The sequence below is a fragment of the Crinia signifera genome, chromosome 5 (assembly GCF_055691185.1).
Source record: "Crinia signifera chromosome 5, ASM5569118v1, whole genome shotgun sequence".
NCBI classification, from domain to species: domain Eukaryota; kingdom Metazoa; phylum Chordata; class Amphibia; order Anura; family Myobatrachidae; genus Crinia; species Crinia signifera.
In genome coordinates this window covers 235099108-235118173 of record NC_139221.1, presented here as the reverse complement: position 1 = coordinate 235118173, position 19066 = coordinate 235099108, and the positions used below count along the sequence as shown (strand labels likewise).

The 19066-nt window shown below is 44.9% G+C and overlaps 1 protein-coding gene across 3 annotated transcripts in view; it reads left to right on the top strand.

Annotated features, from left to right (window-relative positions):
- TCAIM (T cell activation inhibitor, mitochondrial) overlaps positions 1-18449 on the top strand; it is a 62860-nt gene extending 44411 nt beyond the window's left edge. For 2 of the 3 annotated variants that reach the window (XM_083188667.1, XM_083188668.1), the window contains exons 9-11: positions 1169-1401; positions 15140-15271; positions 17187-18449. In XM_083188667.1, coding sequence (XP_083044793.1) covers positions 1169-1401; positions 15140-15271; positions 17187-17412 — 591 coding nt within the window. In that variant the 3' untranslated portion in view covers positions 17413-18449. The remainder of the gene's footprint in view (positions 1-1168; positions 1402-15139; positions 15272-17186) is intronic. The other variant, XM_083188670.1, reaches the window with a different exon arrangement.
- Positions 18450-19066: the final 617 nt, after the last annotated feature.

Below are 19066 nucleotides of genomic sequence, written 5' to 3'. Positions count from 1 at the left end.
TGCTCCCAGGAGACTGTATATATATATATATATATATATATATATATATATATATATATATATATATATATATATATATATATATATATACACACACAGTGTTACACACGCACATATATATGTGCACTTGCTAGCTGGACCTCAGAGAGCACACACACTCAGGAGAACAATAGAGAATATTTCTCAATTCCGCTTGGTTCTGCCGAATTTATACATTGAAAAGTTGGTTGGAAAATAACAAAGTGTCTATTGGGACTGTAAATATCTTTAAGTACTGGAACGGCTAAACGTTTTATTGAGTCTTCAATATACAGGTGCAGCAGCACCCAAAGACGTGTCTTTCGTCTTATTATAATAAACCAAGGTATACACCACTATAGAGGACTAAGTCTAGTCTTTTCTTCGACCAGTAGAACAACTATTTTTCAGAGCCTAATTGGGCGTTTAATGTATAGAAGAGAAAAAACCCCTGATGAAGTCTCCAAGTGAGACGAAACGTGTTGGGTTCTGTTTTAAAGCTCTGTGAAAATAAAAAAATCATTCCACAAGAAACAAGAAGCTACAAGTGTTCTTTGTTTTTATACTCATTTATTAGTTTTGATTATTGTTTATGACATCACACAGTATAGGGCGCTGAAGACACTATTGTTGGTGTTTACGCACATATATATATATATATATATATATATATATATATATATATATATATATATATATATACAGTACTTACATACATACACACACATCTGTATAAATTACATTTTTCGTGATGGGTATTGTATATACAAGATATTTTGTGTGCGGCCCTTGACTATTTACTGGAAGTGTTAAGTGGCCCCCCAGCCAAAATAGTTGAATACCCCTGCGCCAGGGGGATATCCTGAATACAAAAGTGGGAAGTGGTTATACTGTGTGTAGGCTATACTGATTATAAGGTCTAAAAAGTAACATTTCATATGATATAGAATATTTTGATAAAAAGAAGATAATTTCAGTGCAGAGAGCATATATGGTAAAACAGTCCAAATACTGTGATAGAAATGTTTGCTTAATGTCCAGGTCCGTTCCTATAATGCCTCATGGGGTGGGGGCAGGGGTTGTCCACAATAGAGATTTATGAAAGGTTCACATTTACTTTAAATTCTTTTTTTGTTTTCTGCTGAATTAGCTTTTTGAAAGATTACCCAATTATTACCTCCTGCAAAGAAAGTTATTGCTGCTGCAAGAGCGGGTCAGCCATATCCTTGGCGGCCTAGAAATAGTGCACATCGAGGAGTTGCAGCCGATGTTGACCATGGAAGAGCACTACTCTCTGCTAGACACCTTCTGTACCAAGCTGCTGAATCGGAGAGTGCCCATCCATCCACGCAGCCTGCGCGGCCTGCAGATGATTCTGGAAAGGTGAGTGACGGACAATACACTTTAATTACACATTATTTTTGGTTATCGCAAACCTCACTGGTGGTTTGTATAGATTTATATTACTTGTTTAACCAAATAATTGAGTCAAAAGAAATGAACCGTTTCTATGCAGTATATAAACATATAGGTCTGATGCCCATTACATGTTACGCCTCACACCGTAATGCCCCTTACACGTTACGCCTCACACCGTGATGCCCCTTACACGTTACGCCTCAGACTGTGATGCCCCTTACACGTTACGCCTCACACCGTGATGCCCCTTACACGTTACGCCTCGCACCGTGATGCCCCTTACACAGTACGCCTCAGACTGTGATGGCCATTACAGATTATGCCATGGGGGGAAGGGGTGTGTAATGTTCTTTGCCAGGAGTCACATGCTCCTTACCATGGGTTTCATGCTCCCTGGGAAGGGGGTGGTTAAATGCTCGTTGACAAGGGGAGTTTCATGCTCATTCCCGGTGGCACTGCACGCCAGCGCTCCCGTGAATCCGCACTTCTGGGTAGTGCTGGGTGCTCTTCTTATAAGATGCCCACCGGAGCCGCAGCCTCCTTTTCTTTTGAGCCGCTGGCCGGTTGCCGCATGCCGCACACTGAAGCTACTTTACTTGTCAGTGGCAGGCAGCATCCAGCCAGCGGCTCAAAAGGGAAGGAGGCTGCAACACACCCGGGACACATGTACCCAGGGGCAAATGTTCGCCCGCACACATAGTATACATATACACAGCCCTCTATGCATGCACACACACACACACACACATACATACAGAGCCCCACACACACACAGTATACATATGCACAGCCCCCCTTTGCGCACCCACATACACACACACATCCTGCACACATACAGATGTAGTATACACACAGAGCCCCCACACACATAGTATATATATATATATATATATATAGCCCCCCCTACAGTATGCACACAAAATATATACTTTTTATTTATATATATATATACACACACACATACTGTACACAGTATACATATACAGATATACACAGCCCACACATATATACAGACATAGTCTACATACAGCATACCTCCCAACTTCTGCCGAGCTCCTCGATGCGGGACGCAGCTGCTGCGCGCCGAAAATTTCGGGGGGAGGGGGGCTAATTTCGGGGGCGTGGCCTATACTCGCGGCTCTCCCGCGAGGCCACGCCCCCATTTTGCCGCTATGGGGGCATGACCCAGAGGCTCTGTGAGCCTCTAGCCATGCCCCCAGCCCCCTGGCTGCGGGAATAGACGCTGTGCGCATGCGCACAGCGTTTATTTCCCGCTGCTTAGCAGCCGACAGGGGGGACTCCCAACAGCCCCCCCTCACCGCGGGACACTGCCGCCCGCGGGTGGGACAGCGGGACAGGCCCTGATATCGGGACTGTTGGGAGGTATGATACAGGCACAGCATGCACACACACAATGTACTGTAGTATACACAGAGCCCCCTCCCACACACATAGTATACATATACACAGCCCCCCTATGCACACACACTGTATACTTACATAAAGCTGATAAACACACACCTTTATGATATAGCAAAAATAAGCAGCCAGCATTATTAGACCAATATTTTATAATGTTTTATACCATCCCCCTCCCCCTCTAAAACAAAGTCATAGCCTGCTCAATAACATACAAACCCCCCTGTTCCAGCTCACCTGCAGCACATTTCAAAAACCAGGAAGTCCTCACTCCTCACCCGGCCACTCGCTTCGGGCCAGCACTGTTTCAGTAATGCCTGGGAGTAGCTTTCTGTGCACTTCAGCTCCCCCTACAGGCAGCCAGGGTCCTAACTACGATGTAGTGTATCCTAATGCTATTCTGTGATGTCGGACCTTGCTGCAATCGTGCGAGGAATGCCTGTCATTAGGAGGTGCCTGTGCACCCCTGGCACCCCCTGTGCGCACGCCTATACTCACCAGCCTGAACAGCAGAACCCACAGTGTTGGTAGGTGTCAGTCCACACCTAACCAGGCTTATTTATTACCAGGAAAATAACAGGAAGGAGAATAACACAGGGTTAACATCATTTTATTTATTAACAGTTTCTTATACAGCCCTCACATATTCCGCTGCGCTTCACTGAGAATATGTGAACATTCACATCAGTCCCTGCCCCAGTGGAGCTTACAGCTCATCTTGCCGGGGCGATGGAATCTCCTCCCCTTCCGACGGAGCTCCCCAGTCGCTGCCCACACCCCCCTAACCCTAGTGGAGACGGGCAGGGTTTCCGCTCCCCGCTGCCAAATGACTGGGCACTCCATCCCAGTCAGATCTGCCGATTCATGGTGCTGCATCTGTACAATCTATATTCCTTACCACATGTGTACACACACACACACACACAGACATACTAAGGTTAGAAACCAAATAACCTACCAGTATATTTTTGGATTGTGGGAGGTAACCGGAGTACCCGGAGTAAACCCACGCAAGCACGGGGAGACTATAGCAAACTTGTGGCAAGGCATGATGGGACTTGTAGTTTCACAACAGCTGGAGGGCCATAGTTTCATAGATGGTGTAGAACACCTATATATAGCGGAAGTGGATCCTTTCTTGGAATCGGTGGCAACATAATGGGGTTTGTTGTGCCTGCACTGTGTAGCACAGTCTCTGGTATATATATATGCTCAGGGGTTATTCCTTAGCAGGACAGACATAGAAGATGTGGATAGATGTCGCACATGCACAGAAGCACACTTGTGATCTGGGTCAGAGGTTGCGGGTGTGGTATGGGACTCCGACAGTCGGGATCCCGACAGTTATTATCCCGACATCGGGATCCCGACTGCCCGGAGTCAGACAGCATGGCGAGCGCAAAAAAGCCCCTTGCGGGGTGGACCCCCACGAGGGAAAATAGCGGGTGGCCGTCGGGCACCCGGCTGTCGGCATTTTGACAGTCGGGATCCCGACGTTGGGTAAACGACTGTCGGGAACCCATCCGGCACCCAGAGGTTGCAGCATGTGGTTCCCAACATATACACAGAAGGGAGACAGAGTGGAGCGCTCCCCTTCCAACAAGTCAGAGGTTCTCCTGCATTACTAAGCGGGTACCTTCACCAATATGTACGTATTTTTTGCAGATGGACTGCCCATAGTTTGTTAACCATCATCAGGGCACACCTGGAACAAATACCCAATATATGCTCTGTAGAAAGGCATACTTTTCGTTCTACTTCTGCCCATTAAATGTTACATATTTCTGCACCTTTACTTGCTAAATTTAACAAATAAAATGTGACCACTGCAAATAGGACATACAAACATGTAGACACCACACCTGGGGCCCGATTCAGACCTGATTGCTGCTGAGCAAATTAGCAACAGCCAGCTAAAAAGATAGAAGCCACCCTCTATAATGAATTAGTGAATACTGCCTGGTGAATTAGTGTTCATTGATGTATAGATGTGTACAGCTAGCGAAAACTTCGCAGTCGAGTGAAAATGTCAAAATCCATTAGACGCTCACCATCAAATGACTTTTCCACTGGCAACCACTCATCGCAGGCTCAGAGTACTCAAGGACTTACTTAATGGCTGCGATGATTTCAGGCTGATCGAGGCTGGAGCCTAAAACATGCCTGCGTTATCCTAAGCATGCCTTCATTTTTTTGGGCACTCCCATTAAACAGCCAGTTACCAGCCCCAGACGCCGACTTCCATCAATCACCTTGTAAATGGCTAGTGCAGGAAAAAAGCAGGTGTTCCACACTCACATTGTGGCCCTTATGCATGTGCTGTGTATCGATAAACAGCTGCTCTACGAATTTGCACAGCAGCGATCATGTCCGGCCTCTTATTAGTGTACTACAGCGGTTCTCAAACTGTGGGTCCTGACCTTCTTATCATGGGGTCGCGACTCCATGTTGCTGACCATCAGGCTGATGACTTTTCTAATCTCAGTCAGTGATTCAAGGAGTCTGAGAAATCTGTTGCATTGTCTGTTATTTTAGACTCATGCCATCATTTTGTTCTCCCACAATGCTGCCATGTATGTGCTGTCTGCTGACTACACATGTGATGTGATAACCTTCTGCAGTAACTTGCTGGGGTCCTGTCACTATTTTTATTGTCTAATGGGGTCCCAGAGCAAAATGGTTTGAGGACTCCTGGTCTACTACATAACACCTCCTTTGACATATGGAGCCCCTCTCTTCCTTAGGTTGTGGCTCACCATGGCTAGCCATGGCTATCCTATTGTTCTCAGCAGCAATACAATACATAGCACAATACAGTAGGGCAGGGGTCCTCAAACTTTTTAAATCGGGGGCCAATTCACTGTCCCTGAGACTGTTGGAGGGCCGGACTTGGGTGTGTATGGCCATTTTTTTTAAACAGAAAGGCGAACGCAGGAGGGTTGTATCGAATCAATAATATATATATATATATATATATATATATATATATATATATGTACACTGCGCAGCATGCACTGTACATCCCCCGCCCCTGTCTGTTGTGGTGGCTGCCGTTACTGTGTACAATTGTACACAGTAACGGCAGCCACCACAACAGACAGGGGAGGGGGATGTACAGTGCATGCTGAGTGGTGTACATATATATATATATATATATATATATATATATATATACACACATGTATATACATATATATATATATATATATATCATTTTAAATATGTTAGTATAAAAAAAAACGCACCTCTAACAATAAGAACACAGTCAAGAGTAGACTGTGTGCGGACTGGGACACAGTCAGTGTCTGCTCAGTCAGTGCCACTGCTCCCTCCCTGCTGGCTTCTCGTCCGGCTCCTCTCTCCGGATTCTGTAAGCTACTCTCCTCTCTGCAGCCGCAGCGTGTGACGTGATGACGTCACACACATAGGAGAAGCTTATGCAGGGAGACAGGACGGACCAGCAGACACTGCTGCTTCCCCTGACGTCCCAGGCCACTCCCCCGCCCGTCCATTTGCCAGCCAGCCTGCCCGGCGTCCATCCTCCCAACAAGTAAGGCAAGTGAGAGTGATTGCCGCTTGAGCAGCGACAAACCAGGCGGGCCGGATAAAAGTCCTCAGCGGGCCGTATCTGGCCCGCGGGCCGTAGTTTGAGGACCCCTGCAGTAGGGGATTAGCAGAGTAATCCTATTAAAGGGCTAGATGAGGATGGATCTATCTGTACTCTAATGGCCCCCATACATACAAGTCGCCCCTGACTTCCCCCTGAGCTTCCCCGGCTGCTCCCCGGGGGAGCTTGATTAGATTGGCATGTCTCGTCTCGATTTATCACATGTAAAAAACACGGGGAGCAGGGGGGGGGGGGCTACAGAGCAGGGCTGCTGGTGGGAGCAGGGGGGGCTGGGGACGCTGCGGGGGACACAGGCGGCATAGAGGGAGCCGGGAGCTGCCAGTGCTAGAAAAAAAAGCCTATGCAATGAATGGGCAGCCTGTGATTGGCTGAGCGCTCTCTCAGCCAATTGCTGACTGGCTGAGAGCACTCAGCCAATCACAGGCCGCCCATTCATTGTATGGGCTTTTTTTTTTTATTCAGTACTGACAGCTCCCGGCTCCCCCTGCCCGGCTCTATGCCGCCTGTGTCCCCCGCAGCCCCCCCAGCCCCCCTGCTCCCTCCACCGCCGCACCGCCCCACTAGGTCCCAAGTCGGGTGGTCGGACGTGCAGCAGGTCCGACCACCCGACGCAGATCGGATCTGAGGGGACATCAAAACTAGCCGATTTTGGTCCGATTTCGGCCAGATCCGACTGATCTGGCCGAAATCTGACCAAAATCGGCTAGTGTATGGGGGCCTTAATACCCCTTTTACACCAGAGGTTGGACCCGGGATATTGCCGCTCCAGTCTGGGGCAGGGCATGGTGTAAATGGGCTGAAAAAATATAACACGGGTACTGTTCCCCGGGAATCTGACCCGGCAAATGTTCAGGGTCGGACACGGGCTTATCCGGGGCTCAGGGTGGTGTAAATGGTAATTATCCGGGTTATTTGGTGGGTAGAGGGGCGCGAAGAGCTGATTGGTGCTTCTGCGGCTCTGGCAGATGATGTCATCTGCTGGAGACCCGCACAGGGCGCATGTAGCAGCACAGCAGCAGCGTTACCACGCTCTAGACCTCTATCTAGATCTATCTATCGAGATCTAGACCTCTCAGCCAAGAATTGTGCTCTCCTCCTCCAAGTGTGAAGCAAGTAGCACAGGGTGAGAAGCTGCTTCAAACTCTCAATTGCTGAAAAGTACAGCACAAACTGCTACACAGCTACTCCGTCTGCCATCTTTGCTGCAATGCTGGGAGCAGAACCCACCCCTCCCTTTTCCCTTTCTTGTGACCTCATCTCAAACAGCCCAAAGGTCCATTTTTAATGACACCAGCAAGGAAAGACAGGGCTGATCCATTTTCAGTGTGAAAGGGCCTTACCCGGGAATAACCCGGATTGAATTGCAGTGTAAATGGGGTCTGAGGCAGGGCATGCCCTGGCAATTTCCCGTGTTCGATTTCCCGGGTCCTACCCGGTATTCTGGTGTAAAAGTGGTATAAAACTCCGCAGAATTGTATTTTCATTATAAGCACTGACTCCCCTCTTCTACTACAGCCAATGTTTGCACAAGGTCTGCAGACATATAATAGCACAGCAAACATGAGAGAGTGGAGTGCAAATAATGGCCAACATATAGTGTTGTTTACACAGTGTACTCTTGCAGAATGAATAGCTTTGTTGCATGGACCCTATAAAGTCTATATAAGTAACATAACTTCATTTAAAAATGAAAGCTAATCCCATGTAGCATATGAAGTAGGAGAGCTACAAAGGGCTATTTCTATATGGTGAGGGATGATCATTAATGATAGACAAATACATTTGTGCCTAATTCATCACTAGATAAGAATAGTGGGGATTCTAGTACGGCATAATGTTGGTTGAATAGGACATGTGTCAGGATAAAAAGAAACATTCCTCTAGGCATAAAATGTGACAGTCCCCATTGGTCGTCATTTACTCTTATTTGTGGTTGGTTCCAATCTTGTTTTATAATCACCAGTGGTGCAAGTAGTGAAAAATGGGCATGGCCACACAGCACAAGTGTTTTGGTCATACGTAACAAGGGGGCATGGCCACTCAAAACAGGATCACCCTGTCGCCCCAGAACTCCTTCCTCCTGCCTCCTCCTCGCTCTGTGTCTGTCTGCCTCCCCTTTATTCTGTGTCTCTCAGTCCCTATCCCTCCTCACTCTGTCTCTCTCTCTTGCCCCCCTCACTCTGTGTCTCTCAGCCTCCATCGTCTTGAGGTGCAATATTCTTAACCATTTTTTGTATTTCGGGCTAATTGATGGTTTAGATCTGGTTGGGTTATATTTGAACAAAATTGAACTCTCTCTGCACAAGTCACATCTGCCCCACCTGCAGTGCATTATGGTATTGCCCAGTTGCATGAATTATAGCTTTATTTACAAACATGAATCAGGTCATATATGCTTCAACTAAGTTTGCTGCAACCATTTTTATCTATCTCTTACAAGTTTATTTTCCAGATAGGAAATGTGTAATAGAATAAAACCAATGACATACATTGGCAAAAGCCTGTAACTTTGCTTATAGTATGCACATTAATAGATAATATTATATTTTATATATTCGCCTACAGTTCAATGCAATGTTTAAATCTCTGTGTCAACTAAAGCTATTGTAACACAACCTATAAATGTACGTATTTCTGAAATTTTAATACATGGTTCTCTGTAACACCTCCTATGGTGGATATCACACTTGATCCATGCAGATCACTTCTGCCTCAGAATTAAGTTTAGGCTTTGTTTAATGCATTTAATTTTTGAGGGGGATGCGGTTAACATCCCAGCTGTTGGGATTCAGGCAGTCCGAATACTGACCCCTGAACCCCAACTCACAGGCAGAAGACTGTCACTGGAATCCCAACATTGATGAAGATGGCAATGCCAGAATCCTGACTACCAGCATCCCAATCGTAAGTATGTGGGGTAGGTTAGCTGAGGGGTGGGGGATAGGTTTAGGCACTAGTGGGGGACTTAGAAGTAGGCTGCAGGGTGAGGGTTAGGCAGGGCCACAACTGGGGGTGGTGGGGGGGGGGGTGTCAAATAGGTTGCATGCCCGAGGTGGTGGATGGGGTACTCCTACAAGACAGGGGTGTGGGTGAGACAGAGTGGAGACAAATTACTGCCTTACCCCAGGTGATTAAAATCCTAGTTTCATCTCTCTGTTAGGTTTAGGCTGCAGGTATGGAGGAAAGGTAAGGATATAATTCAAGCGCTGTCTGTATGTGTTCTCTTCACTTCTCCTGTTCTCATAGGTCGATATGTGAAAATAAAGAAAAAGAACAAAATGTGTGGGACTGTATTTTTCGTTTCAGAACATGCAAAGGGAATAGAAGTGGAACGTACCACACTCACAAAAAGAGTGTGTATTTAAAACTCATAAAGGTATCTTTTTTTGGTGATTAAATAGCCTTCACCAAAATCCACCCGGGTGTCCAATAGGATTAGATTAGGCGTACATTTTCACTCACACGATCAAAATGTTGCAATACATAATGGTTTCTTTTAAAAGCAAGCGTACCGATAACTCACAATTGGCAGGAATTTTCAAAGCACATCTGGGTTTCTTTAGCTTGAAAAAATTATTTTTATTGCCAAACAAAAAAATTATTAAAAATACACTCTGACCATAGGTACACTGGAGAAAAAAATCCAAAGGTGGGTGATTGATGTTTGATAGAACATACACTAAATATACATCAAAAACTCTCCGGATAAGTTTAAAGATGTCGGTGAGTAAACTCCCAGTACCTTTGTTTCAATGTCCAGCATAAACACAAGATGGTCCAAAAGTTAAAAGGGGTTGTGCAGATCCAGAAAGCCAGCCAACGCGTTTCGATTACAAATCTTTTTCAAGAGCCTTGAAAAAGATTTGTAATCGAAACGCGTTGGCTGGCTTTCTGGACACCCGGGTGGATTTTGGTGAAGGCTATTTAATCACCAAAAAAGATACCTTTATGAGTTTTAAATACACACTCTTTTTGTGAGTGTGGTACGTTCCACTTCTATTCCCTTTGCATGTTCTGAAACGAAAAATACAGTCCCACACATTTTGTTCTTTTTCTTTATTTTCACATATCGACCTATGAGAACGGGAGAAGTGAAGAGAACACATACAGACAGCGCTTGAATTATATCCTTACCTTTCCTGTATTTTATTGTCTTACTTGTTTTGGTTGAACAAGTTTTTTGGTTATATTGAGCTGCTCTTCTGTTTTTTTCTGCGCCTTGGAAACCTCCAGTATTTTATATTTTATATTCCCTGCAGGTATGGAGGGTTAGGAAGCAGAGAATGAGGGTTGGGGGGGGGGGGGGGGGGCGGCAAGTGGAATGTACTGGACCGCTATCGTTATTCCCTTTATCAGGATGATGGGGTCAGTAATCTGACCGCCAGCATCCTGTCCACTGGTCACCGTATGTATTTCATTTGAGATCCTCACAGATTTTTTAATAAGATTCAAGATTGGGGACAGAGCCTTAAAATGTCTTTTGTCTTGACTTCAAGTTTCCTTTTACATTCTCTTAAGTCTTAGCAATGTTTGTTTTACACTGAAAAAGCCAAGTTGGAAGTATTTACATGTTCTAGCCTTCCCCTGCTTCTTAACAGCCAGTTATAAAATGTTTATAGGAGCCCATGGATAGTAGGAGTGTTTATTAACATTTATTTATGTAGCCCGCACCTACCAATCATGCTTTTTAGTCCTTCACATCCAATCCTATTCCCTCAGTCTATTTTCCCTACAACAAACCCACCAGGTATAATTGTAGGTTTTTGGAGTGCGGATAGAAAATGGAGCCCCAGGAGCAAACTCAGGCAAACACAGGGAGAGCATGATACCGGTGATTTCAGTGCTGTAAGGCAGTAATACTAACCACTACACACATAGGCATAGCATCCTGATAGGCAGAGGATTTATCTAACACTATTCACCTTTCCTATTGAAACAATCAAGTTTCAATGCCTGTTGTTATATTGTATGTGTTTTATTTACTGAGATATTAAGGGACCCATTTATCAAACAATTTAGTGAATTCACAATCTGGTCAATTTTATAGAATGACTGACTGCAGGTGCGCAGCATTTGCATTCTGCATACAGGTATGCATAAAGCGAATAAATATTCGCATAGCAGTTGCAGTTTGATTGACAGGAAGCCAGCATGGCGTTTACTGGGTGTGTTTGTGAAAATGCAGATGTGTCCAGGTGTTTTTTGGGTAGTTCCCTGACACCAGCGATGACCAGTTCTAGTCTGGTTTCTTAGCAGATTAGGAGAAGCAGATGGAAAAAAAACCCTTTAAAGTTTTGAGGATTGTTAATGGATCTCAAGTGCATTGCTAGTTACAATGCATTCCCAATTTTGCAATGTTATTGCAGTTATTCTTTCTTTCTAGGCGGTGACTTTTTTGATTGCAGGCAACTGCTTTTTCTCTAATTAGCAAGCCGTACTGAATTAGGCCCAATTTTTGTAGCTATTTCCCTGAAAACCTGGGGGTTAGCTATAAATGTTACGGTACCTACGAAAGACCTAATGGAGCCCACACACGCACCGATTCCGGCGTGCGTTGTGGGCTTAACTAGCACACATAGCATCGCATCGTATGCCTTGTGCATACGATGTGCATGCGATGCGATGCTGTGCTAGAAAAGGCTAGTACAAAAAGTATGTGCAGCACATACTTTTTGTACTGTACGATGAGGTGCCGCGGGAGCGCGCACCCCATCGTACAGCATCGCACCGCCGGGATCGGTGCGTGTGTGGGCACCTTAAAGTATCCCTGAATATATGAAGGAGGGAAGGTAGTAGGCATCTCCAATACCTGCTGTGAGATGCGTCCTGTGATCTCTCCATCCCCATTGGCAGCCACATCCCTAATATGTCTTTATAGGGGATGTGATGCTGCCACATTTATCAATACCCAAAATGCAAAGCATTCCTGATATCGGTCCCATTAGCTACCACAATGTTCCGATTGAGGTAGCCTAAGGACTACAGATAGGGGATATAGGGGCAGATGTATTAAGCCTGGTGAGGAGATAAACTGGAGATAAAGTGGAAGGAGATAACGCACCAGCCAATCAGATCCCAACTGTCATATTTCAAACACAGCTGATTGGCTGGTGTGTTATCTCCTTCCACTTTATCTCCAGTTTATCTCTTCGCCTGGCTTAATACATCTGCCCCATAGTTCCCAGGAGCCCTCTGCTGGAAATGGTCCATGCAAATCACATTGATGGACTCCATTCAGAGCCGCTGTCCCTGCCTATGCAGGGTGTTGCATTCACCCAGTTTAACCGCATTCTGCAATGCCATCGCTAATATCACAGCCAGATCTTTTTGCAAAGACAATCATTGATAAATGGGCCTCAAAGTCATTCCATGTTTGTTACATTTACTTCTACCAAAAAGTTCTTGTTGGCAATTGCGCACACTCTTATGGCTTCAGCCAGTGGAAACACAAACATGCCTTCACCATTAACTTAATAATACATTTAGGAACAAACAGTTGTGTACCACATTGGCGATGCCAATAGGAAATCCAACCACCTCTATCCCTATTGGAACATTACTTTCCTCAAAAGAGTCTTGTCTATAGAATTGGCCTTCTCTCTAGAAGAAGTGGTCCAGTTAAATAATGGGGAATAAGCTTATTTCACTCTTTCACTGGACCACTTTGATCCCTGAAAGTTGGCAGAGCAGATAGTAGAAAGTTCACGCGACTGGATACTTCTGCTACTTATTTCTCCAACATCGGCATCTGAGAGAGAGTGCGGTATTCACGTGTACAGTACTTACTAGTGTATCTTTTCACCCTCTATGTTTTCACCTGAGCTAGACCCAGTGGCGGATTCAGGGGGGGGGGGGCACCTGGGCACGTGCCCCCCCTGTCATTCATTTTGTAGATGAGGACCAGAGCTTTCCAACGAGCCCAGCCCCATGTCTCTAGCCCCCCGGGAACCAGAGATATCGCCTGGCAAAGCTGTAACATTTTTTCCCCATAGGATAATATGGGACCCGTCAATTCCGACCCCCACCCGGTTCCGACGGTTGCCAGTTCCCCCCCTGGCATCACAGGAGCTTGTGATTGAAGTCATTCAATTCCAAATCGCTGGGCCTTCAATATGATACCAGGAGGGTCCATATCGGTCAATCGGTTCCAGAGATATAGCATGTAAATCGATTTTTTTTTTATTTTTGAAATGTAATTTCATGGCTGTTCATGTTCTTTGAAGGCAGATTACTCTGGAACCAAACGTTCCAGTTTTACTGGACCAAAATCATTCAAAGCCCACTCAAAAGTTCTTCAATATGATACTTGTCTCATGTAAATGGGTCAGTTAGTTCCGAAGATATAGCCGGTTAAATTAGATAACTGGTTAAAGGGGGGGAGGGGTGGTTTTCTCTCCCCCTCACACCAGAAAATGCAGGGACTAGGCTGGTGTAAAAGGGGCCAACCTGGGAACGCATTTTCTGGTGTGAAATGGGTATTATTTCAAATAGCTGGGACCTGCAGTGCTCGGAATACAGCCAGGATCTGCCGCTGTCAGTGGCTATCACTTCTGCCTGGCGGCGAGTATGTATTCCCCCTAGGCAATGAGCATGTAATCCCACATGGCAACAAACATGGAACCTCTGGCAATGTGCATGGAACCCTTGGCAATGAGCATGTAGATAAGCAGCACTTACTGTATATAGCATAATTTTTAATAGGCATTATGGTGATTGGCATAATACATAATGGACATCATGCCGTGTAACTTAACGTGTAATGGACATTATGGTGTAAATGTTTAATGCGCGCCTTTGGTGGACAATGTCCCTGTTTATGAAGCGTATTGTGAATTTTGTCTTAATCTGTGTGGCATTATGTGAATTCTGGCTCAATCCGTGTGACATTATGTGAATTTTGTCTCAATCCGTGTGGCATTATGTGAATTTTGGCTCAATCCATGTGGCATTATGTGATTTTTGGCTAAATCCATATGGCATCTTATGAATTTGACTCAATCTGTGTGGCATTATGTGAACTTTGACACAATCCATTTGGCATTATGTGAATTTTGGCTCAATCCGTGTGTTATTATGTAAATTTTGGCTCAATCCATTTGGCATCATGTGTAAGGGGCACGTTACATTTATAACGCGATCTATAACGGGACTCTAGGCGCGATTCATGCGCGATTTGCATAGCGCACGTTATGCGCAACGCAGCCACGATGTACTTGGCCACATCTGTATAATGGGGTCTAGTATTTTGTTGCATATTGTGTAAAAAGTTGTATATGGTGTTGTACACTACACTCAAGGACATGCCCCCTGTTGAGTGGCCACACCCCCTTTTGCAGAGCGCGCCTTCGGCGAGCGCACAACTACATCCTGCACTTTTGTTGCCATGGTTTGCCTGCGTACTTTAAATGCCAGGGCCTATTTTTAATCCCATTGCCACCCTCTCTCTGCCGCTCTCTTAGCATGTACACTGGCACCACTAACACTGGCCCTCCCCCACCTAAACCCTCTTTTATCATGGTGCCCCCCCTGTAATTTTAACCTGGATCCGCCCCTGGCTAGACCTACAGTATTTAACATTAGAACATATTTGAAAGTATTGCTCCTTTAATGTTTGGTGTTATTATAAATATGTTTCCCTGTTGCCTCTGAATACAGTGATCATTTTGTGCCACGATTACATGAAATGGGACATTTCAGCATTTCGGCTGTGTGTGACCCAGCATCCCTCCAATGGTTTCTCGTGACTCATGCACAGAAAGCAAGAGAGAAATTGAAAAGAAAAGCTGAGTAAGTGGTGTTTAGCTGAATTGTTCAGGTGTGGATTATAGGGTCGCCAGTTATTAGGTCGACATAGACAAAATGTCAGAATGGAAATGGTCACCCCATAAAAATGGTTGCTGTGAATTTTTTTTTTTTTAGGTTTATTTTTTTTGTTTGGTGTCAATTTGTAGATGTCAGCACATGTACCCCAACTGAGTGTGCTGCTTCCCCTCAAATGGCTCTATTACCTCGCCATGCTTTACCGTTCCCTATTGGAGTCTACATGGATGTTAAAGTATGAACAAAAAAAATATTTTTACCACTGCCATGTGGACCATTTTACCATGTAAACCTATTGATTGACACTGATGACTTATCAATTGGATCCCATTCCCGAATTGTTTAACTCATTTTTAAATGGACAAATTTTGCATGATCTAGTTTTAAAATATATTTTCATGGCCTTAACTAGTAATATACAATCGGTGCCATTACACAGAGTACAGGGCACTGATGGGGCACCAACTCCCCCTCTAGTGATCCACCCTTGAGCACACAGCATATCAGCTAAGCACTGGTGCTCTGTGTCTTCCTCCCTGGCCAGCTGCACAAGATCTCACTACTCCCTTGAGATCTCCAGTGCAGCACAGGACAGCGCTGTCCCTGCTGTGGGGATATGGCAATGACACCTGCAGCTGTCGAAATCGATAGCTACAGGTGTCGGAACAGTCCTACACTGCCCTGCAGCGTAGATGTAGACAGTGGCACCAAGGATCTTGGAACACAAATAATTCACAGTGGGCCGTGTCTGGACTGTAATGCGGATGACCAAACTCCTGGATGCATACCTCATCCAGAAAGCCCACCACCTTCCTGGACTTATAGGCAGGTGCATTGTTGTTATGGGGAAGGGCACCACGAGCGTGCAAGTCCTTGATGCCTGGAAATGGCTTTCAGCAGCACCTGCTGCAGGCATCAGTTGCCATACCAGTCAGCAATGGTGTGCTGCTGCATGAGTGCTATAGCAACTATATGACCAGTCTTGCCCACAAGAATAGCTGCCATCTAATTGGCCATGCTGTGTTCTGTGGCAGTTGGCCAACGGGGGTCCACTGGATCAACTGTTTGGTCTTGGGGTGAAAACTGTATATCCAATATTCATCACCACTGATAATCTCCCAACAAAATTTGAGCAACTAGCTTTTAACCTGGCCAGCATGTTGTGTCATCGAGTCACCCAAGCCTCCTTCTGCTCTTGAGTCAGCTGATAGGGCACCTAGAGTGAGAAACCTTGCTCAGGCCAAGCTTTTCTTGGAGTATCAAGTGGATAGATCCCAATGAGAGGACTATCTCCTTTTCTAACTGGGCCCACAAAGCAGCCATGTTGTCCTTGTTTATGGACAAAGGTCAACCACAGTGCTCCTCATCTTCCAGGGACCATCTCCTATTCCAAAATTCTACAAACCACTCAAATATAGTGGTTCGGGGTGGTTCATCCTCCACAAAAGCAGCTTGCAGGTAGTCATAGAAGGTAATGGCTCTTCAGTGGCCTCTGTTGAGCTCCATAACGAGTTTATGATGGAAGTGGACACTGTGTATTGTGCTGCTTATATACGGTTCTGTGCCTTGCCTTTTCACAAGAACATGTCCGAGATTATAGTTCGCATTGGAAGATGGTACTTATTCTCGTATGTCAGGCTGTAAAAAGAGTAGAGAAGTTGCCCATAGAAGCCAGTAAGCTCGATTTGTCATTTTATTTAATGTACATGATAAATGAGACCTTAAGGCTGATTGGTTGGTATGTGCAACTTCTCCACTGGTCCTTTTTTCCCACTCTTAGCACAGCTTGGTATATCAACCCCTTATTATGGTAATTGCTCTATTAGAGATGAGTTAAATATTTTAAACCAAAACTGAAATGATTTATCTCCACTGTTAACAGGTTACAAGTAGTAGAACAAGAGCTGACCAAAGCATGCAAGGACAGAGCATCCCTGAACAGGTTATATAAGGAGCCCAGTGTTTCAAGCAAACGGATGATTGACTGCTGCCGACGACTGATTGAAGAGCCATTGCCTTACATGGAGGGCATGCACATGTGTGTCTCTCATTACTACTCTGTGCTGCAGGATGGAGACTTGTGTATCCCCTGGAATTGGAAAAGCTGATTGGCAATATATTTTATCCTTAACTGCGGCGATGGACAATCAACCAGATCTATATTATCCAGACCTCAAGATTATCATTTTCTACACAATCCGTAAATCAGAGCACTTAGCATGATCAATAACACGTAGAGTACACTGGAAATAACGGTCATTGGAACATCAGGCGGGAGATCTGCTGCCCGCACTACAGCTTACCTGCCGGTATGTTCTTGGGCATACTTCAATGACATCTACTCAATCTATAATTGATAGCATTGCAGGGGAAGCTGCTTGGAATGCCGGCAAAGGTCATTAATATTCTTCAAAGCCCAGTGACTATTTCTGGCTATATATCTCATTCTAACACTATGATGACTCCAGCAGTGCAAATCAGTAAGATTTTATATGGAATAGGTAAGTTGCTGTTCATAGAAAGTGTAGTGGCACAGAGAGAGGTTATGGTCATTAGCTCTGTCTCTATAGGGGCTTGGAAGATGCAACAAGGATCCCCTGTGATGCCATGATCATACCACAAAGCGGTGGCGTGTGGTCAGGGGAGGCAGTGTCTCGTCTGTTTGCATTATAAAAATATTTAGTATAATACAAAGATGATGTTTAGAAATTACAAATATAATTTATATTATTCATATCATATTTGTATTGTTCTAATACATATTTATAGTGTAAACTCATCCCCATATCATATACAGTATGTGTTTGTGTGTGTATAGCTGGCTCTGATGCCAAGTGCCTCCCCAGCCATTAACGTCACTGCCACAAAATCTCACTGGCCCTGAGATAGGGGTAAGCATTTGCATTGTCCATATAATAGGTTCATGATGTGACTCGAGCACCCCCGGACTGGACAGCAGTGATGACCTCATTTTGTTATTTATTATGCAAAACCTGAGTACAAGGCTCCCAGGTCCAGTCCCCAGGACTTTCTAAAAATTCTTGTAGAATACCTTATTGTAATTTAATACCGCACACAAGTAGGGCATGACACTTTCCTCACAGCCAGTTTGAGGACCAGATTTCTAAGCTTCAAAAGTGATAAAATGGAGAGTGATAAACAGCCAGCCAATCAGCTCCTACCTGCCATGTCACAGGCTGTGTTTGAAAAATGTCAGACAGGAGCTGATTGGCTGGCTGTTTATTATTCTCCATTTTATCACTTTTGAAGCTTATCGAATCTGGCCCTTAATGCTTTAAATATTTCTTCTTATTTGAAGAAAACTATTTTTGGGGACCACAGCAGACGTTTTCGTTATTTGCTGCCATCATTTAATGTTTTAACGACCGCTTCAGCCCCATAGATGCTGTCAGATTTACCAAGTTCTGGAATGCAAAGCATTCCCGAGCTTGGCTTCCATATTTAACACCACGTTACCATGTTGCAGCATATGGGCTACATATCACAATCTTAGCCTGCAGAGGTCCCTCCCGCACCCTCCCAAGCAATGGGCGCTGCACTTGCGTAGGAGTCCCGTGATGGAGTCCCAATAACTTGCAGGGGCGGGCTGCTTTTCGGTGTCCATGTGCCTGCAGGTGTTCAGTCTTATATACCAATGGAATAATTACATACTGCAAGGCAATTCTGGGTGCTAATATTGCACCCACATGGCATTGAGTATGTGATTATTGATAAATAGACCCCCTAAGTGACAGCTTATTA